Here is a 17,025-nt window from a genome sequence, read left to right as displayed (position 1 = left end):
CATACTTTGTTTTTACTGTAAAAGACCAGGCTTTGATTTGTGGCTGCAGTTACTGTCTGTGGCCAGCAGGGGCGCCTCAGCTTTGTCAGAGTGGCCAGGCAGAGGTCTGAGTTGAAATGTCTTTGCAGTGAGATCGAATGCCATTCGAGGGGGTTTCCTCATGTTTACCCCACACTCTGCTGTTCTGGTTGTTTACATGTTCACTGAAGAAGAGTGGAAGTTAATATGGTTTGATGCTGTAGTCTTATCACTCCATCACTTAGTTCTGATTAGCAGCAGTGGTTAGGTTAAGCAGCAGTGGTTAGGTTAACTCGGTGTATATGTCTTCCATTCAACATATTATAGAATTGTGTTTTTACTCTACAGTAAAGAAGGGAATTTAAGTAAAAGTTGATATTAGAAGAGATCCTCCTATGAAAGGTGTAGTCCATAAAGCTCAACCACAAGGGAAGAGATGTAGAGAAACCAAGAGATGAAATGTTTTGTCAACTAATAATGGACAAACATTGGTTGCAGTAACAAACCTACATGGATGGTGTGTGTACAGTATGTTCCCATAACCAGGACCTTGACAACGAGAAAAAGCACAGTATAACAGCACAGGCAACTGTGCTGCTAACAGACACTTTGTTCTGACTTAAGACGATGGAATTCTGTTTGGCTTTAGTGTTTTTATTATTGGATGTAAATCTCAGCATTTCAAAATATATCCAGACCACATCTGGTTGCTGTGTCTTGCTGTGCAGCCTAATTATATGTTGTGCTGGTTTGCTGACTAAAATGAGCAAACTTTGATTGAACTGATTTCTCATTTGAATCATGCATTAAAATTTTTAAGATCTTCTTTAAATGAACACAAGGACCAAAGGAATGATTGGCATTGTTTAATAAAAGCCCAAAAAGTGGAAAGGAATGTTCTGAATGAGTCTTCCTTCACATTTGTGCTCCTGTGGCTCAAGCATAAATTATACAGCAGCTGGTGAATAGAAAATAACCAGCATTTTTCACACGTGACCTACATACCGCTCGGCTTTTACTGTCACCCACCTGTTGAAGCACAAGCCTCCAGGCCTGGGATGAGCTCCACATACCCCACATGTGGGTAGGACAAATAAAATGTTTTTACATGAATAGGAAACAACATGTTGCATAGATCTGCAATATGGAAACTGCTTGGCTGCACACTTGACTTTAAGCAAAGTAAAACAGAATCTCAGATGTTTACTGTGGTATTTTAGATTTTTTTTGTACCTTAAATAAAAAAAAAAAAAAAAGCCTGCTAGAGATTCATGACAGGAAAATCCCATATCCAAGATTTAAGAGTTACTGTGGCTGCCAAATGTGAATATTTTTGAATGGAGTAAACTTCCAAACTCCCATGATCCTTTTCGCAGTATCCTTGTCACTTGTTTTTTGAGTTTGGTTTTCTAACATGACATACATCAGTCTGAGCTTTTCAGTTCAGTTCTGTTCATATTTATTTGTATAGTGCCAGTTCACAACAACAATCATTTAAGGGTACTGTATATAGTAAGGTATAGAGCTTAGGGTAGTATAGAGAAAACCCAACAAATCCCCCTTGAGCAGCACTTGGCGACAGTGGGGAGGAAAAACTCCCTTTAATGGAAGAAACCTCCGACAGACCCCGGCTCTTGGTGGGCGGCCTTCTGCCTCGACCGGTTGGGGTGAGTGGATAGAGGAGAGACAAAAGAAGAAAAGCAACAAGACACAACAATCAAACACTGATCAGGTTGATGTGGCTGGTGACTGCTCATCAGAGACATAGAGCTCCAGAAAGGTACAGGGAGAGAGAGAGGACACACTACGGGAGAGAGGAGACACACGGTTAGTGATGTGTAATGGTGGCATATAAAAATAAAATGGAGAGGAGAGGAGCTCAGAGCATCATGGACCTCACCCTAGGCCTTTACCTAAGGGACGGTGCACCAAGCCAAACCTATCCTAGAATGTATGTCCAGTAATTTCATGGCCATCCCACTGACTAGAAACCACTGGTACAGTTAAATATACTGGCAACAGGACAGAGCAGGCCCCCTGTTTGCTTCCAGTTACTAACATGGCTGTCATTCTCTTCACTCACACTGGTCATTATGGTGCCATGAAATATCGGAGGACATAACACAACATGCTAAGTACCTTTTTTTACCCTTCCTCTATACTAGTAGTATTTTAATTTTATTCACCCAATTTGACACCATACAGTAACTGATGGAAAATATGATGGACTCAAGCAAGTTGTGAGTCTCACTAAAAAGATCAAAACCTAGAGAAGAATGAAAGAATGCATTAAAAAAATAAACTTTTTCCTTGTGGGGGGTAATGAGTGCATACTGCTAAATTTTATATGTATATAAATTCTATAAAATATACATTTATATGTATTTTATAACCACTGTATATAAAAGATGGACAAATCTTCTGTGGCATCGCCTGTTGGTTTTCTCAAGAGCTGTTTTGAAGCTGAAGTCTTGACTGGCACCATATTGGTAGCACTTCACTCCTCCTGCTACAGCTAATCCAAAAATGGGCAAAGAAGTAGAGTATGAGTGGAGCTGGCTAGACAGCTAATGGCCAGCCCACCTATGGCATGACCCTCACTTAAAGCAGTCCTTAATTATGCATAACTTTTAGTCTCTATATAACTTAAACAGGTGAGTTATATAAAAACTCACACCCCTGGTACAGTTGTCAGTTCTCAACCCTGCTGCAAGATGACAAACTCAACCCATCCATCCTTTACAGTACACCGCTTATTCCTGAATAGGGTTGCAGGAGCCAATCCCAGCTGACATTGGGCGAGAGGTGGGGTACAGTCACAGGGCTGACACGTAGACAACCATACACACTCCTATGGACAATCTAGATTCGCCAATCAATCAGGCCCTGGGGACTCGAACCCAGACACTTCTTGCTGTGAGGCGACGGTGCTAACCACTGTCCCACTGTGCCTCTCTACAAAGACAATTAGTCACATGAAATAACTGGACCAGTTACAAATCATCATCAACTTGGCTTAGTTTTCTTTGAATGCCAGCTAAACATCTGTTTGCACAGCTTTTTTTCCCAACCTTAATGAGTTTGGTGTCCAAAGCTCCAGTTGTTGTATTTATTTTTTTCAGGATTTTTTTAAAATTGTCTTTCACTATAAAACAAAAAGTTATAAAAGCTTGTTATATATACATGATTCTTTTGGGAAATTACTGTTTCAGTTTGCAGGAGTCATTTGACTTCTTTTTGGTGGTGTGCGTTTTTTTGTGTTTTTATTTTTGACAGGCACAGGAAGTTGCTGGTATGTGACCCCAAGTGGAGAGGATGCAGGTGCCTGAGCACCTTCTGAGCCCATGTTTAAAGTGTGTGCTTTATGTTTGGGTGGACCCCTTTGAAGCAGATTACCCTCATGTGCTTATAGCACACGTATATGCCTGTTTTTCTTCAGTACCTACAGCAGTGTGTTTTACACTTCAGGGGTTTTTCTTTTGCAATAATTTTAAACGTTTTATTTAGAGCTTTGATACATTTAGATGTTTTTGGCATCGCCAAGTAGTGCAGAAGTCTTGTTCACTAATTCCTTGATCAGGTTCTGATTTAATTTAAACATTTCCCAATTTCAGACACTTAGGTAAAAAGTATTATACAGCTACTTGTGTTTAAGCAGCATTGGCTTCTGTTGCTAAATGAAAAACGGGGCATTATAGAAAAGTGTGTGTGAAAGTCAACAAAAGTTGAAACTTTCTTGGCATCTCTTTGTGTGTGTGTGCTCCACAGGAGATGGCAGTGCGGGCACTGAAGCAGACAGGCAGCAGGAACATTGAAGCGGCTTTAGAGTACATCAGCAAAATGGGTTACCTTGACCCTCGCAATGAGCTCATTGTCCGTGTCATCAAGCAAACTTCACCAGGTACAAACACAACTTCAGTGAGTTGACTTAGGCCAGTGGATTTAAATGCTCGTCATTTATCGTCAATACATACAGCATATTAAACAGTGTGTGCTTATGGATCTAGTTACTTTTAGCTACAGCACTTTCAAAGAAATTGCTTTTATTACCTGATTATTATAATTGAATGATCTTATTCCTTGTTCTTATAGGAAAAGCTGGCATGCCAAACACGATGGACCACCGGCCTCCCTTAGAAGCTTCAGGTGAGACAGGTGCCATGCCTCCGTACCACCAGATGGGGCCTCCCATATACGAGGGGGCAGCAGGGTACAGCCCTGAGGGTGAGATACCCATACCCTATATGAGCGCTCCGCCTGTCATTAACTACATGATGCCCCCATCTGGTGCAGCACAGAGCCCTGCTATGGGAAACCCAATGGGTCGACCTCCCAGTATGGGCACCTATCCACCAGTGATGGCCAATCAGGGCAACCCAGCCAACACCATGTACCCTCCAGGGGCCCCTCAGAAGGGCTACCCTGGTAGCATGGAGCAGCACGGGCCCATATTGAGCTACAACATCCCTGGCCAGCCTCTGCAACTCCAGCCACAGCCACCAGGGGGCCCGGTCCCAGGCCCCCTCTATGACTATGGCCATGCCAGGCCACACATGATGGAGCCTGCAGGCTATGGAGTCAAGAGGACCCCCTCCTTCCAGAATAAGATGGCACCACCACCCATTGCACCCCCAGACAACTATGTCAATATGCAAGGGAACCTGCCCCCTCATTCCCACCCCCGACAAGCTAGTCCCACCTCCCACCAGGTCCATATAAAGTCCCGGCCCCCAGGTGGGGTAGCACCCATGGGCCCTGATTTTTCAGATCTACCCCAGGGATTGATGACACCATCCAGGGCCAGCCTTAACCTGGACCTGTATGAGCACCACTGGGCGGGGCCTCCAGGCCCTGAAGGGGCCCCTCCGGCCAGGCAACCCCAGCCTCAGGGCCCATTCAGGGGGGAGGTGCGTGTCCCCAGTAGAACCAACTCCTTCAACAGTCGAGCTGCGGGGCCCAATGGTGTTCGGCCTGCGATGGCTGCACCCCCTTCAGCTGGGAAACAGGAGCCCACTTTGGCCCTACCGAACACCATCACTGCTGTAACATCCCCACCCATCCAACAGCCGGTCAAGAGTATCCGTGTTATGAGGCCAGAGCCCAAGACAGCTGTGGGACCATGTCACCCTGGTTGGATGAGTGCTCAGGCCCAGGACACAGCAGAGCCGCTTGCCTATATGCCAGAGGAAACTTACTCCCTCGAACCTGCTCAGGAGCAACGCTGCCCACCGCCACCTTACCCCAAAAATCTGCTCATTCCTGGGACAGTTGGTGAGCCAGGGGCCCTGGAAGGAGCTGGAGCCATGTGTGGAACACAGGAGCTCAGCAACTCTGTAACTAGAAGTACACACAGTGGCAGTGGAGGGAGCGGAAAGTCAGAGGAGAGGCAGCAGGTGAAAGACAAGATGAAGACGGGGAAAGGAGAAAAAACGCTGAAAGACAAGAAACAGATCCAGACTTCACCTGTTCCTGTGAGGAAGAACGGAAGGGACGAGGAGAAGAGAGAATCCCGCATCAAAACCTACTCGCCTTTCGCCTTCAAGTTCTACATGGAGCAGCACATAGAGAATGTAATGAAAACCTACCAGCAGAAACTCAGTCGCAGGCTTCAGCTGGAACAAGAGATGTCCAAGGTAAGATATTTTACAACGCTCTGTGCTCATTAAAGCATCTTTAAATAGAAATCAGTGGAGCACATCAGTATGGCTCCCCCTACTTTACATTATTGTAAACCATTTTCCAGAGCAAATTGTAAGTGTTGTGACACATTTGATCAATTTCAGGCAGCTGTGAACTATAGTACATTTAGTAAAATATAAAAATCAACTTCCAGAGACTTGCACTCTTCTTGAGATCCATTAAAGAAAAAAACATGGCTCACTTGTTTATTTTTACATCAGACTTGCAAAGAACATTTTTCATTTTAACAAAATCATGTGGTGCTTTTCGGTAGACCAGGCATCCTGGATTGCATCAACTTAGTAAAATTAAGACAAATAAATAAACAAACTGATCACTGTGAAAATGATCCTGTCTCAAGTGTAAGTGCATTTTTATAGTGCACTGCAAGAAAATGAAAGCTTTTCTTTAGCTTGAAAATCAGTAAAGAAACACATGCTATGGAAAATGACGAGAGGTAATGACTAAGCACGTTGTAGTTAATGGGCTAAAACTTGGTAAATAATGATAATGAGTTGTGCAGAGCAGAGGTTGTCATTCAGAAAATTCTCCCTCAGGACTGTCTGTCAGACAACGAGACCTTTGTCTTGGAATGAGTCAATGAGTCCACACTTGCTTCTGCCTCTGCCCTTCTGACCTACTTTAAGGTGATGCCATAGCATTCTTGGAGAAAATATCACAGCTACTCCCACACAGTTTAGTAACAGTTTGACAACAAAGGTCAGGGTGCAGAGTTCAGCTCCCGTCACATTCCTCTGTCGTTAATAATCATAAGTGAAAAATGAGCTTGTTTTTATGGCTGACTGATGAATCTTATTTTCACTGTCATAGTCATATAAACATGCTTGAAATCATTTTATTTACATGACATGTGTTCACACTCAGCATGCAAACATTCGAGATATCAGGTGGAGCCCTGGGTACTTGGGCCAAGCATAGGTGGTTTGCAAACACATAGCTATTATGATGCATGAAACTCAGATGGAGGGCAGGAAGTGAAAAAATAGATGGAGTAAAGTCTGTATTGTGCTAGTTTGAACGATAATAGGACACAAGGTATAAAGACAGAATCATAACATATGTGGGATATGATCCATAGAGTGATTTTTCAGCAGAACTGAAAGGCTTGCCTGCTATTAAGGCATACTGTCCTGTGTATAGAATAATATAATGTATGGCTATGGCCATACGTTACATTATCAGGATAACATTCAACGCACAGTGCCTCTTGACGTTAATGTTACAGTTGTTTACTTAATGCCGTGGTTCTCAAAGTGTGGGGAATAAAGACACAACAGGTGGGGCGCAATGAACGGAGAAAATTAGAAATGGGTCATTAATACAAGTAAATTAAAATAACATCAGTTTGGGGCCCAGGAGAAAAAAGTGGAACCATAGTGCAACAATAACGGTTTAACGTCGGCATGTTAACTGCAGCACAACAATATAAGAAAACGTTCAAGCAGAGGGCCAATAGTGTACGTAGTGGGCATGATAACGTAAATGGATACATTTGTTACATGGACCACAAAAAAGCTGGCGATTCAGCGCGAGCAGACAAAAAAAAAGATGACATGCTGAGAAAACTGTCAGGTAAATCAAATGAAACCATGCCATTTCTGGAGCACGCAGCATTTTCTGGAGCTGTCCAGAGCCAGGGCAACCTGCAGAAAGGTACAGGGAGAGAGAGAGGACACACAGTGATGGGTAATGGTGGCATATAGACCACATAACTGCTTTGCAACAGCTTTTCCAAGGATTTTAGAAATAAATTTCTTTGAAAGAAAGCTGGCAGAAAACTATCAGGAGGAAAATCGCATGGTAAAATCTGCATCAGTGAACAGCAAAGGACAAATGGCTTCCTTCAAGAATTGCACAGTGCAAAAAACCACACACAATAGCTGAGCAGCTCCTTCTCCCTGCTGCTGTAGACATGGTGTCGATTATTCTGGATGAGACAGGTGCTGCAAAAGTGAAAACTATTCCTCTGTCAAACGATACAGTTGCACTTATATTTTATCAGTTTTGAACTTGGTGTTATTTGATATTTCAATAAATTTGGTATTTTAAAATCGGCCAATTTTATTATAATTTTTTTGGCAAGTGGGGCTTGAAAATTCACTCCCCCTCTTAAGTGGGGAATGACAGAAAATGTTTGAGAACCACTGACTTAATGTAATGTATGTTAACCACTCTCAAAGGTCCAGTGACACACAGCTCATGGCAACTGCACAGTGGGGTAGTAGTTAGCTCACTACACAAGTGGTCACTGCACAGCGGAGCATATGTCCACACTGCTCCTCCTGGCCCCAGACAAAGGCTTTGCAAGCCATTTTTGTAAGTGTTGTGTTGAAGTGTGTTCCCTTGTCGAGCTGTATTTCCTGTTAGTAACCTAATTTGAATCTAACCTTATCCTAGCCCTGACAACTGATAGGGGACACTAAAGGAAATGGTGTTTAACAGGGGAGAAACATCTGGGCAGGGGAAAACACTTTGACACAATACCAGCTTTTTATGGTCAATTTCTTGCATTTTCAGTAAAAATAGGTTTGAAATAATTTTTTTCATTTCCTTACTCAGTGAGCATAGGCTATTTAATGTTTGGGTTCTATGGTATTTATTTATCTCAAGTCATATCGTCACCCTAATATTGAACAATGTAATTGCACATCATAGATTTTCCTCATCGTGCAGGCCTACTTGTTTTGAAGTTGTTTTGAGGCTGCTCTTCAAAGGGCTGTGTAGTAATGAGGCTGTTCATTTCCCTTGCAATCTTTCTGCAGGCTGGTCTGTCAGAAGCTGAGCAGGAGCAGATGAGGAAGATGCTGAACCAGAAGGAGTCCAACTACAACAGGCTACGGCGTGCCAAAATGGACAAGTCCATGTTTGTCAAAATCAAGACGCTGGGCATAGGTGCCTTTGGTGAAGTGTGTCTAACACGTAAGGTGGACACTGGTGCACTTTATGCCATGAAAACACTGCGTAAGAAAGATGTCCTCAACCGCAACCAGGTGATTTAACATTTTTACACATATAGTCCACAGTATTATTGTTCTAAAGATGATGAATGTGTGCGGTTGTACCAGTTACATAGAGGCATTTGCACCATATTGATCCATTACAACTGATGCAGAGCCAGTTTGTGTCTTTGTGGATGTTATTGTTGTTGCTTAAACTGATGATCACAAGTTGTTATCCAGAGTAGTTCAAATGAGTGCATTTGTTTTTGGTGTAGGTGGCTCACGTGAAAGCGGAGCGTGACATCCTGGCAGAGGCAGACAACGAGTGGGTAGTCCGTCTGTACTACTCCTTTCAGGATCGCGACAGCCTCTACTTTGTCATGGACTACATTCCCGGGGGAGACATGATGAGCCTGCTCATTCGAATGGGTGTGTTCCCAGAACTTTTGGCACGCTTCTACGTGGCAGAGCTGACTCTGGCCATTGAGAGTGTCCACAAGATGGGCTTCATCCACCGTGACATCAAGCCTGACAACATCCTCATTGATCTGGACGGACACATCAAACTGACAGATTTTGGTCTGTGCACAGGCTTCCGCTGGACACACAACTCCAAGTACTACCAGAAAGGTGTGACTGTTTATGATGATGATTTGACATGATTTAATACACTTTTAAAGAGAGGAATCACTGGACTTAGTGTTGTAAACATGCAGCCAACATGTAACAATATACCGTGCAATGTAGTACAGTAGTATCATTTAGACATTTTTTATTCTAATTTTCTCTAATGCTGAATTTTGGGATTTTATTCAGGCAAAGGCAAGCAAGCTTATTTTTACAGTGCATCTCAACAACAAGGCAGTACAAAGAATGGTGTCCTCTTGACTCCATGTAGTGCTTTATGTAACACAAGGCAAAATTAAAAGACATTTACAAAGATGCTTATGATTTGAAATAGAAAATAAAAATAAGACAATCAGTGGAATAATTGTTGAATAATTCCCAGCGAATATCGAATAGCATTTTAGCTTGACATGCCCATCCCTAGAAATACATGCATTTAGTCACAAACGACCTCCAATCACTAAGAACAATCGTCACTTTTGTGGAGTCAGTGTGTGGCAGTCCTTTTCTTCTGTCTCCAGGAAGCCATGTCAGACAGGACAGTATGGAGCCCAGTGACCTCTGGGATGATGTATCCAACTGTCGTTGTGGCGATCGGCTGATGACACTGGAGCAACGCGCCAACCTGCAGCACCAGCGTTGCTTGGCTCACTCCCTGGTGGGAACCCCAAACTACATTGCACCTGAGGTGCTGCTGCGAAAAGGTGGGTGAGGGTAGGATGGATAGTGGCTACTGGAGTTAGACAGTGCATGTTAAAAGTGTCTGACTGAAAAACCTTTGATTGGGCTGTTTAATCATCCTGACATGGGAGTTCATGTGCTGCTGCTCTGTGTAGAGCCAATTTCACACTGATAGGGCTTTCAGCCACTGCTGCACTCTGAAACCTGATACTTTTAACCATGACAGTTTGACGCTGTGCTGAGCAAAGCGCACAAGCAGAGTTCAACTAGGCTGAACTTTGACCGCTGTGCGCTGTGACGGATGCGCACGGAACCAAGGAAAGGAGACTTCCAGCCAAGCATGAAAGTTATGAAAACAGATTTCCATTCAAGTAGTCATGTCAGTTGTATTTTAACATTCAGTTAGTAGGATGGATAGGTAGACAGCATGTGGAAATATGGCTTAGCTTTGTTACATGCTCCCCCTCAATAGCTTAACACACCTCAACTGTTTCTCAATATATAGTCCTTATACACAATGTTATTATTACAGAAAACTTTTTCCATTTATCTAAAGGTGATGGAAGTTAGCTTGTGCTAATGCTCGCGTCTTAGCAAAGGATGCATAATGTTACATCTTCATTGCTGACTGGGTGCCTCCGAGTGAGCCGGGGCGATAACTAAATGATGAAGTGATGTAGTCCTGCTAGAAGTGTTGTAAACTGCTCCTATTTTGCTCTGAAGCCAACAACCAGCATGAGGCGCTGTTTATCTAGAAGCCAGCACAACAGAAAATAGGACTCTGTGCACTTACACTTCTAATACTGGATTATCATGTTTATTTCTAAAGTAAGAGCATTTGTAGAGCCATTTCATATGTGTTGTGTGTGCAGGTTACACCCAGCTGTGTGACTGGTGGAGCGTGGGAGTGATCCTGTTTGAGATGCTGGTGGGACAGCCACCCTTCCTGGCCCCCACACCCACAGAGACTCAGATTAAGGTCAGTGAAGAATAAAAATGCCCCCCTTAGATTTACAAGTGAGATCACAGAGCAATGGAAGTTCAGTCAAAGCAGGTCTGACCATGTAAACAATCCATCTGTCCTCCTACCACTTTGTTGAACTCCCCGGTGTTAATTTCACTTGATCTTCCTCAGCAAATGAAGTCCTCAGAAATAAATTCATACATTTTTACTTTTATCACAACTGATCAAACCCCATCTGAGGAACATGGCATGATACAGTTGAACACTCCGGCTGCTGAGTGAACCGTGTATTAATGACATTATTAGACATTATAGATGTGAACTCAACAGATTGGTTATCTAAGTGTAACATAATAAGACATGCGCGTCTGACATTGCTGTAGCTGTGGTAACCTCCTGCGTTGTGTCTGTCCCCTCCACAGGTCATTAACTGGGAGAGCACACTGCAGGTTCCCGCTCAGGTCAAACTGAGCCCCGAGGCTGTCGATATCATTGGTCGTCTCTGCTGCTCCGCAGATGATCGGCTGGGGGCCAACGGTGCTGGAGAGATCAAGGCTCACCCATTCTTTGCCCAGGTGGACTTCTCCAGTAACCTGAGACAGCAGCCGGCCCCCTACCGGCCCAAGATCGCCCACCCCATGGACACGTCCAACTTTGACCCTGTGGAGGAGGACGGCTGCCCCGGTGCGTGTAGTGACAGCGGGGACAGCACCCGGGCCTTGGACGCGCTCTGCTTCCCGCACGGGAAGCACCCGGAGCATGCCTTCTACGAGTTCACCTTCCGCAGATTCTTCGATCCGCCTCCCGCAGATTCTTGGATGACAAGCGCTGCCCCTTCCGCTACCCTAAACCGATAGAGGCCTGCGAGATGCCACCAAGCATCACTGGAGCCACCAGCATGGGGCCCGAGGAGGAGGAGGAAGAGGAAGATGAAGAAGAGGAGGGAGAGCAGGGGGAGGGATGTGAGCCAGTGTATGTCTAGAGCTGCAGACTGAGTAGTGTGTGCCTGTTACTGCTCATCATATGTATATTTGTCTGTGTGTGTTTATGCATATCTGCTATGTGTGATTGCTGAGTTGCAGGAGCAGGACAGACAAACATCGCCACCTTGTGGATTCAAACCTGCATCCACAGTGACTTTAAATACAAAACTCCCCGATGGGACCAAGAGAGACAACATTCTGTATGTGACCGACTGCATCGTGAGTGAAGCTGTTATGAGACAGTACAAAGGAGAATGTGAGGATGTCTGGATTTAACGGTTTTAATCCAACGGTTGCTTCTGGTTCTTCCACTGGTTTCTTGTCCCCATTCCTTCCACCCTCGGTCTTACGGACGACTGAAACATCTTCTGACACAGGGGCTACTAGTTCCTGCTCTACCTGAGCTGCTTTATACTAATATTGGACATGTCAATGTGAAGAGTAGAACCAGGTTACTTGTGGATCGTGGGGGCTGGGACTGAATAAGCAATATGCCTCTTTCACAGCTGCTGCAAAATAAGCTACAGAGACACGTGCATGCATGAGCACAGGGTCATGCACACTTATTCAGTAAGAAACGGTGACAAGGATGTTGTTGGTCTCTGCAGGTGGATTTCAGTGTCCATCAAGACGTTTCAAATTGGAGGAACAAACACTCACTCTTCTGGCAGCGTTCAGTGTATACATTTCTGTAATTAACCAAACAAGATACAGTATGTTTGGTTATTTCATTATTTTTATATCCACAGCTGCCTCTTTTTGTGCCAACTTTAGTTCTGTGTAGTAGATGCCGGTCCTTCTTTTTTCAGAGGTTGCTGTTACAAATATCCTTGTTTTTATTAGAAAACACTTCCTGTTACTAATCATCTGTTCTGACTGACCAATTCAAATCTCACCTTAAAAGAAAATTCTTAATCTACACAGGTGCAATTAACATTTGTAGAATTTAGTGTGAGCTCTAAAAATCATTTCCTGTTCTGTTTTAGCCGGTGCTTAACCACAGTAGTATTTATTGAGCTCAGGCTTTACTAAAACCAGAAATGTCACTGGAAGCCTCACATGCAGAAATGAAACCTCGCCGCATGTTCACTTGGTAACACTTGGCATTGGGGGTCAGAGTTCTTACCTGGTAACACAACACATAGATTCACTTTGTTTTAGGCAAAGAACTGGTGATTCAAGAAGATTAAGCAGAACTGGAGCAGGCTCTGGACCGGCCTGAACCTGTTGGATCAGGTGGGGCTGAGTGGTTTTCAGACACACACATGCACACACGTTAACAAAGATGCACAGTTTTACCACTGTTTTGCAAAGTCAGGCTCACTGTTGCATTTCATGACAACACAAAGCAACATGTCCTTACAACACCCAAATTTGTGATATTTTGACTATGTGCAATAAAAAAACATTATAGATAGTTTTCTAAACACAACCTTTTGAATGTTTAGTACTGAAATGTACAAATGTATTGTTTTATATATATATATTTTCTGTTCAGTTTCAACATGCTGCTTATTTTGTTTAATATTATTTACATAATATTATTATTACTATTACATGTGTACCTGTTTTCTTTTGTTGTGGCTTAAAGAAGCGTTATCTTCATTGCCGAATGTGCTTGGGTTTTGAAAGTAATGTGCTTTTCTAAGTGAATGTCGGAGTGTGTGTCTGCATTTGCCACGAGGGCGACAACAGTGATGGCGATGATGAAAATGATGAGTGTCTGCAGCTAATCGTTGGTAGACTCTTCACCTCCTGTAGCCAGGCTGGTCCTGACTGCAGGAGAGGAGGGAGTGAAGGTCTCTGGTTTAGAAAGAGATGGGACAAAGTAGGTTAGAATTGGAGGAGGAGGAGGAGGAGGAGGAGGAGGAGTGGGGCAGGTTGGCTTGAGGAAATGGAGTTGCTATAAAAAACACTTTCTCTATTTTACAAAACCACAGACAATAAACCTTATAATTAGTGTTTGGTACATTTTTTTAAATTTATCCAAAATGACCATGTTTGAGTGTTGTTAAAGTCTGTACTTCTGTGATAGATCTGTGTCTTGTTCTCTGTTGGAGCTCTGTCATCATTATATTCTTGCTTACTGACAATCATAAAAAGGCGCTAGTGCTCTTTGTGTCGAACTGAGCTGTTTGGTTAATTAATCCCAAACTGTTCCAATAGTATTGTCAATTTGACTTAATGACTGGGAACGCTAAAGGAGCAAGAGCAAGTGATTCTTTGTTGCATGACTGGTCGAATGGTGGGAAGAAGATCTTACTGACGATTTAGTTTTATCATTATTTTTCTTGACAGTGTATTGAAAGTTTGTTTTATAAATGTGCCTTATGTTCTAAAGTGAGCAGCACAATCTGTTTTTTCTCTTTTTCTAGAAGTTTTTTGCCTGTTATTCCCCCTGATATGGGGAAACTGACAGGCACTGGCTTTGTTTACATGCGTCAACAGTCTTGTTTTTGTTCTAGTTTGCGTCTCACGATGCTTTGGACAAGATAAAGCAAAGTTTGAAGGAAAGTGGGAAGAACAATAAATTACAGCTCCTGGTGACATGATTTGAAGGTGGCTGTTTGCCTTAAAATCACACATAGATACAGTTTATGTGGCTTTTTCTGCAATTTGGTGTATTTCTGGTTGCAACATGTTGTGTTAGGAAAGAAAAACAGGGTGTCCACCACTGTACAATGTTGCAGCTCGGGTAATGTTAAAATTTATAAAGATTCTGGTCTTATTTTGTTGGACTGGATTGTTCAAAGTTTAGATTTCATACCACAGATTGATAGTGTTACTTAGATGCACAAAAAAAACTGTTTTTTTCTGTTTCTCATGAATGTGTTTAATGGTGGGTTAAACTGGAATGGAACCAGTATCTTGCTTGCGGTATCAGTGTTGAGGAGCACCACTGGCTTCACTATGGATGATTGCTCACGATCACCACCACTGAGAATGTTCAAGTAGACAGGTGTTGCTCTTTCACTCCTGACCAGAGGTCCTTCCACTTCTCTAAACCACCAATCCACATCGACCAGAAAGGACTGCTCTATAGCTTTATAACTGCAGAGTATGTGAGCTGTTTCCTGGTTGTGTTCTTGTTTTACGTGTCAAGGGTTAGAGAGTGATGACTGACAATCTTTAACTGACTTATCCTGCGATCTGATTTCCTATGCTTGTCTTCAATGCTCCTTAATGTATGATAAGTTCTGTTACTCTTGAATTTATATTTATACAGATTTTTTTTTTGTACCCCCCCCCCCTTTGAAATCTCTTGTGCTAATGTTCAAACATCCATGTCTACGCATGACTATAAATGATGTATTGCAGACACCTCTCTTTTTTACATTTATGTATGAACTGAAAATTTGTAAAAATGCCTTCAGTCCTTGTGTGTAAAATGTATGTATAAATTAAATTAACCAACTTGCACTCCTGCTTTATTTCAGTGCATTTGATGTGTGCATAAAAAGTGACACAGACGCTTTGTTACCATTTATAAGTGTTATTTTTAGGCCTGCCATGGGTTGAGAGTTAGATATTGAATTTTTAAAAAATCTAGGATAAGTGGGCCCATGAGAACAAAATCAGTTGTATACCATTTAAATGAAATGCTGTATACAAAGAAGAATTGCATTTTTGTTGGCTGTCATCCTGCACAGTAAATCCATCTAGTTCCATCTGCTGTTAACAAATGTATACAAATATGGTCGGGGGTTGATAATCAGGGGAAAGTTGTCATAAATAATGTACTATAAAATAAAATCTAAGACTTCATACCTTTTATGGAAATGAGATAAAATGTTACTATACATTTTACAAATTATAAGTGGACAAGGTAAAAAAAAAAAGCGCTTCAATTTGACAGAGAAACACAAAAAGTGGGGCTATGAACTGCTGTGAATTTAAGTTGTATCCTTATTATAACATGAAATACTGTATAACGTCATTTACAATACTACATATTTTTCGTCTGACACTACATTCATAAGTTGATCTTTTACCTAAATAAAAATAGCGAAACTACAATATATTTTTGTAAAAGCACATAAGTGTTATCAGCAAAATGTACATGAACTTAGTACATTATTCAAAATGGCCACTTTCAGACTGTTATTATATAAAGTAGGCATATGTATTGTTATTACTGATGCAGTAACATAAAGAACACTTAATGTTGCAGCCAGTTAAGGTAGAGTAAATCTTTTACCTTCAGCAGGCTAATATAAGCTATTATATACAGCTACCAATATACCAACTACTATTACTCTAGAATATGTTTAATTTGACTAAAAATACTACAAATGATATCTCTCTGAAGCCATTTTAAATCATTTTGTTGTTGTCATGCATCTCTAAGGTAATTTTAAATCTCTTTCAAAGAATTTAGCATCAGTTTGTACTCATGCTGTGTCTATTAGTGGTAGCCTCATTTTGTGCCTTTAAGCTTAGTATTTCATTTCATGGGGAATCTCTGGCTGGTAGGCCCTTTTGATAATCCATCCTTGGCTATATTTGATCATGTGTTGTTGTTGTTTTTTTCATTTAAACGTCTGTTCAAAGACAAAAAGTGTTTACACATTTACAATGGTCTCAACTGCTTTCTTTATATAATTTAGTACTATGCTAAACCCAGCAGGACTTTAGTGTCACAAACAGTAGCTAAATGTTCCTCATTGTCGTGTTGCTACCTCCACAGTAAAGTTGCCGGGTATCAGCGTTGTAATCCCACAATGCTGCGCGCACGGCGCGTCATTGGAGAGGGACTATGGCGGCAGTCAGTGCACCAGAAGTGATTACACAGCTGGAAAGCGCTGCCAAAGTTTTAATGGTGAGAAATTCAGCGTTATTTTCTAGCCAGGTTGGAGAAGGTATGCGTCTATAAGTTTGTCTCAGGGGGACCTTGGCGGTTGGGGACTCTCACTGATGTTTGCTTCGTCCTGGTTTTGTTGTTAAATGTGTTCACCGGACGGACGATATGGGAGCTATGCGTGGCGTAGCGCCTTGCCTGTTTCCATCCTGAATAAATCTGCTCAATTCCCTCTTCTCTTTGTTTACCTCCTCCCTCTTATAAACCACCAGCACCCTAAAATGTGACCTCATGTTCGGATACTTATCTGTGTGC

The 17,025-nt window shown here is 42.3% G+C and overlaps 2 protein-coding genes across 2 annotated transcripts in view; both read left to right on the top strand.

The window, feature by feature from the left end:
• The window catches only part of lats2 (large tumor suppressor kinase 2), a 24,895-nt gene extending 9,368 nt beyond the window's left edge, over window positions 1-15,527 (top strand). Inside the window, 8 exon segments of the mRNA XM_020618908.1 lie at window positions 3,787-3,919; window positions 4,111-5,651; window positions 8,481-8,708; window positions 8,933-9,287; window positions 9,806-9,988; window positions 10,838-10,944; window positions 11,352-11,744; window positions 11,747-15,527. Coding sequence (XP_020474564.1) covers window positions 3,787-3,919; window positions 4,111-5,651; window positions 8,481-8,708; window positions 8,933-9,287; window positions 9,806-9,988; window positions 10,838-10,944; window positions 11,352-11,744; window positions 11,747-11,911 — 3,105 coding nt within the window. The 3' untranslated portion in view covers window positions 11,912-15,527.
• A 1,033-nt stretch (window positions 15,528-16,560) lies between these two features.
• xpo4 (exportin 4) overlaps window positions 16,561-17,025 on the top strand; it is a 61,299-nt gene continuing 60,834 nt past the window's right edge. Inside the window, exon 1 of the mRNA XM_020618900.1 lies at window positions 16,561-16,731. Coding sequence (XP_020474556.1) covers window positions 16,669-16,731 — 63 coding nt within the window. The 5' untranslated portion in view covers window positions 16,561-16,668. The remainder of the gene's footprint in view (window positions 16,732-17,025) is intronic.

Source organism: Monopterus albus, unplaced genomic scaffold (genome assembly GCF_001952655.1).
Source record: "Monopterus albus unplaced genomic scaffold, M_albus_1.0 scaffold211.1, whole genome shotgun sequence".
Classification (NCBI taxonomy): domain Eukaryota; kingdom Metazoa; phylum Chordata; class Actinopteri; order Synbranchiformes; family Synbranchidae; genus Monopterus; species Monopterus albus.
Note: the sequence above shows the minus strand (reverse complement) of the source record. Positions and strands in the feature narration are given on the sequence as shown.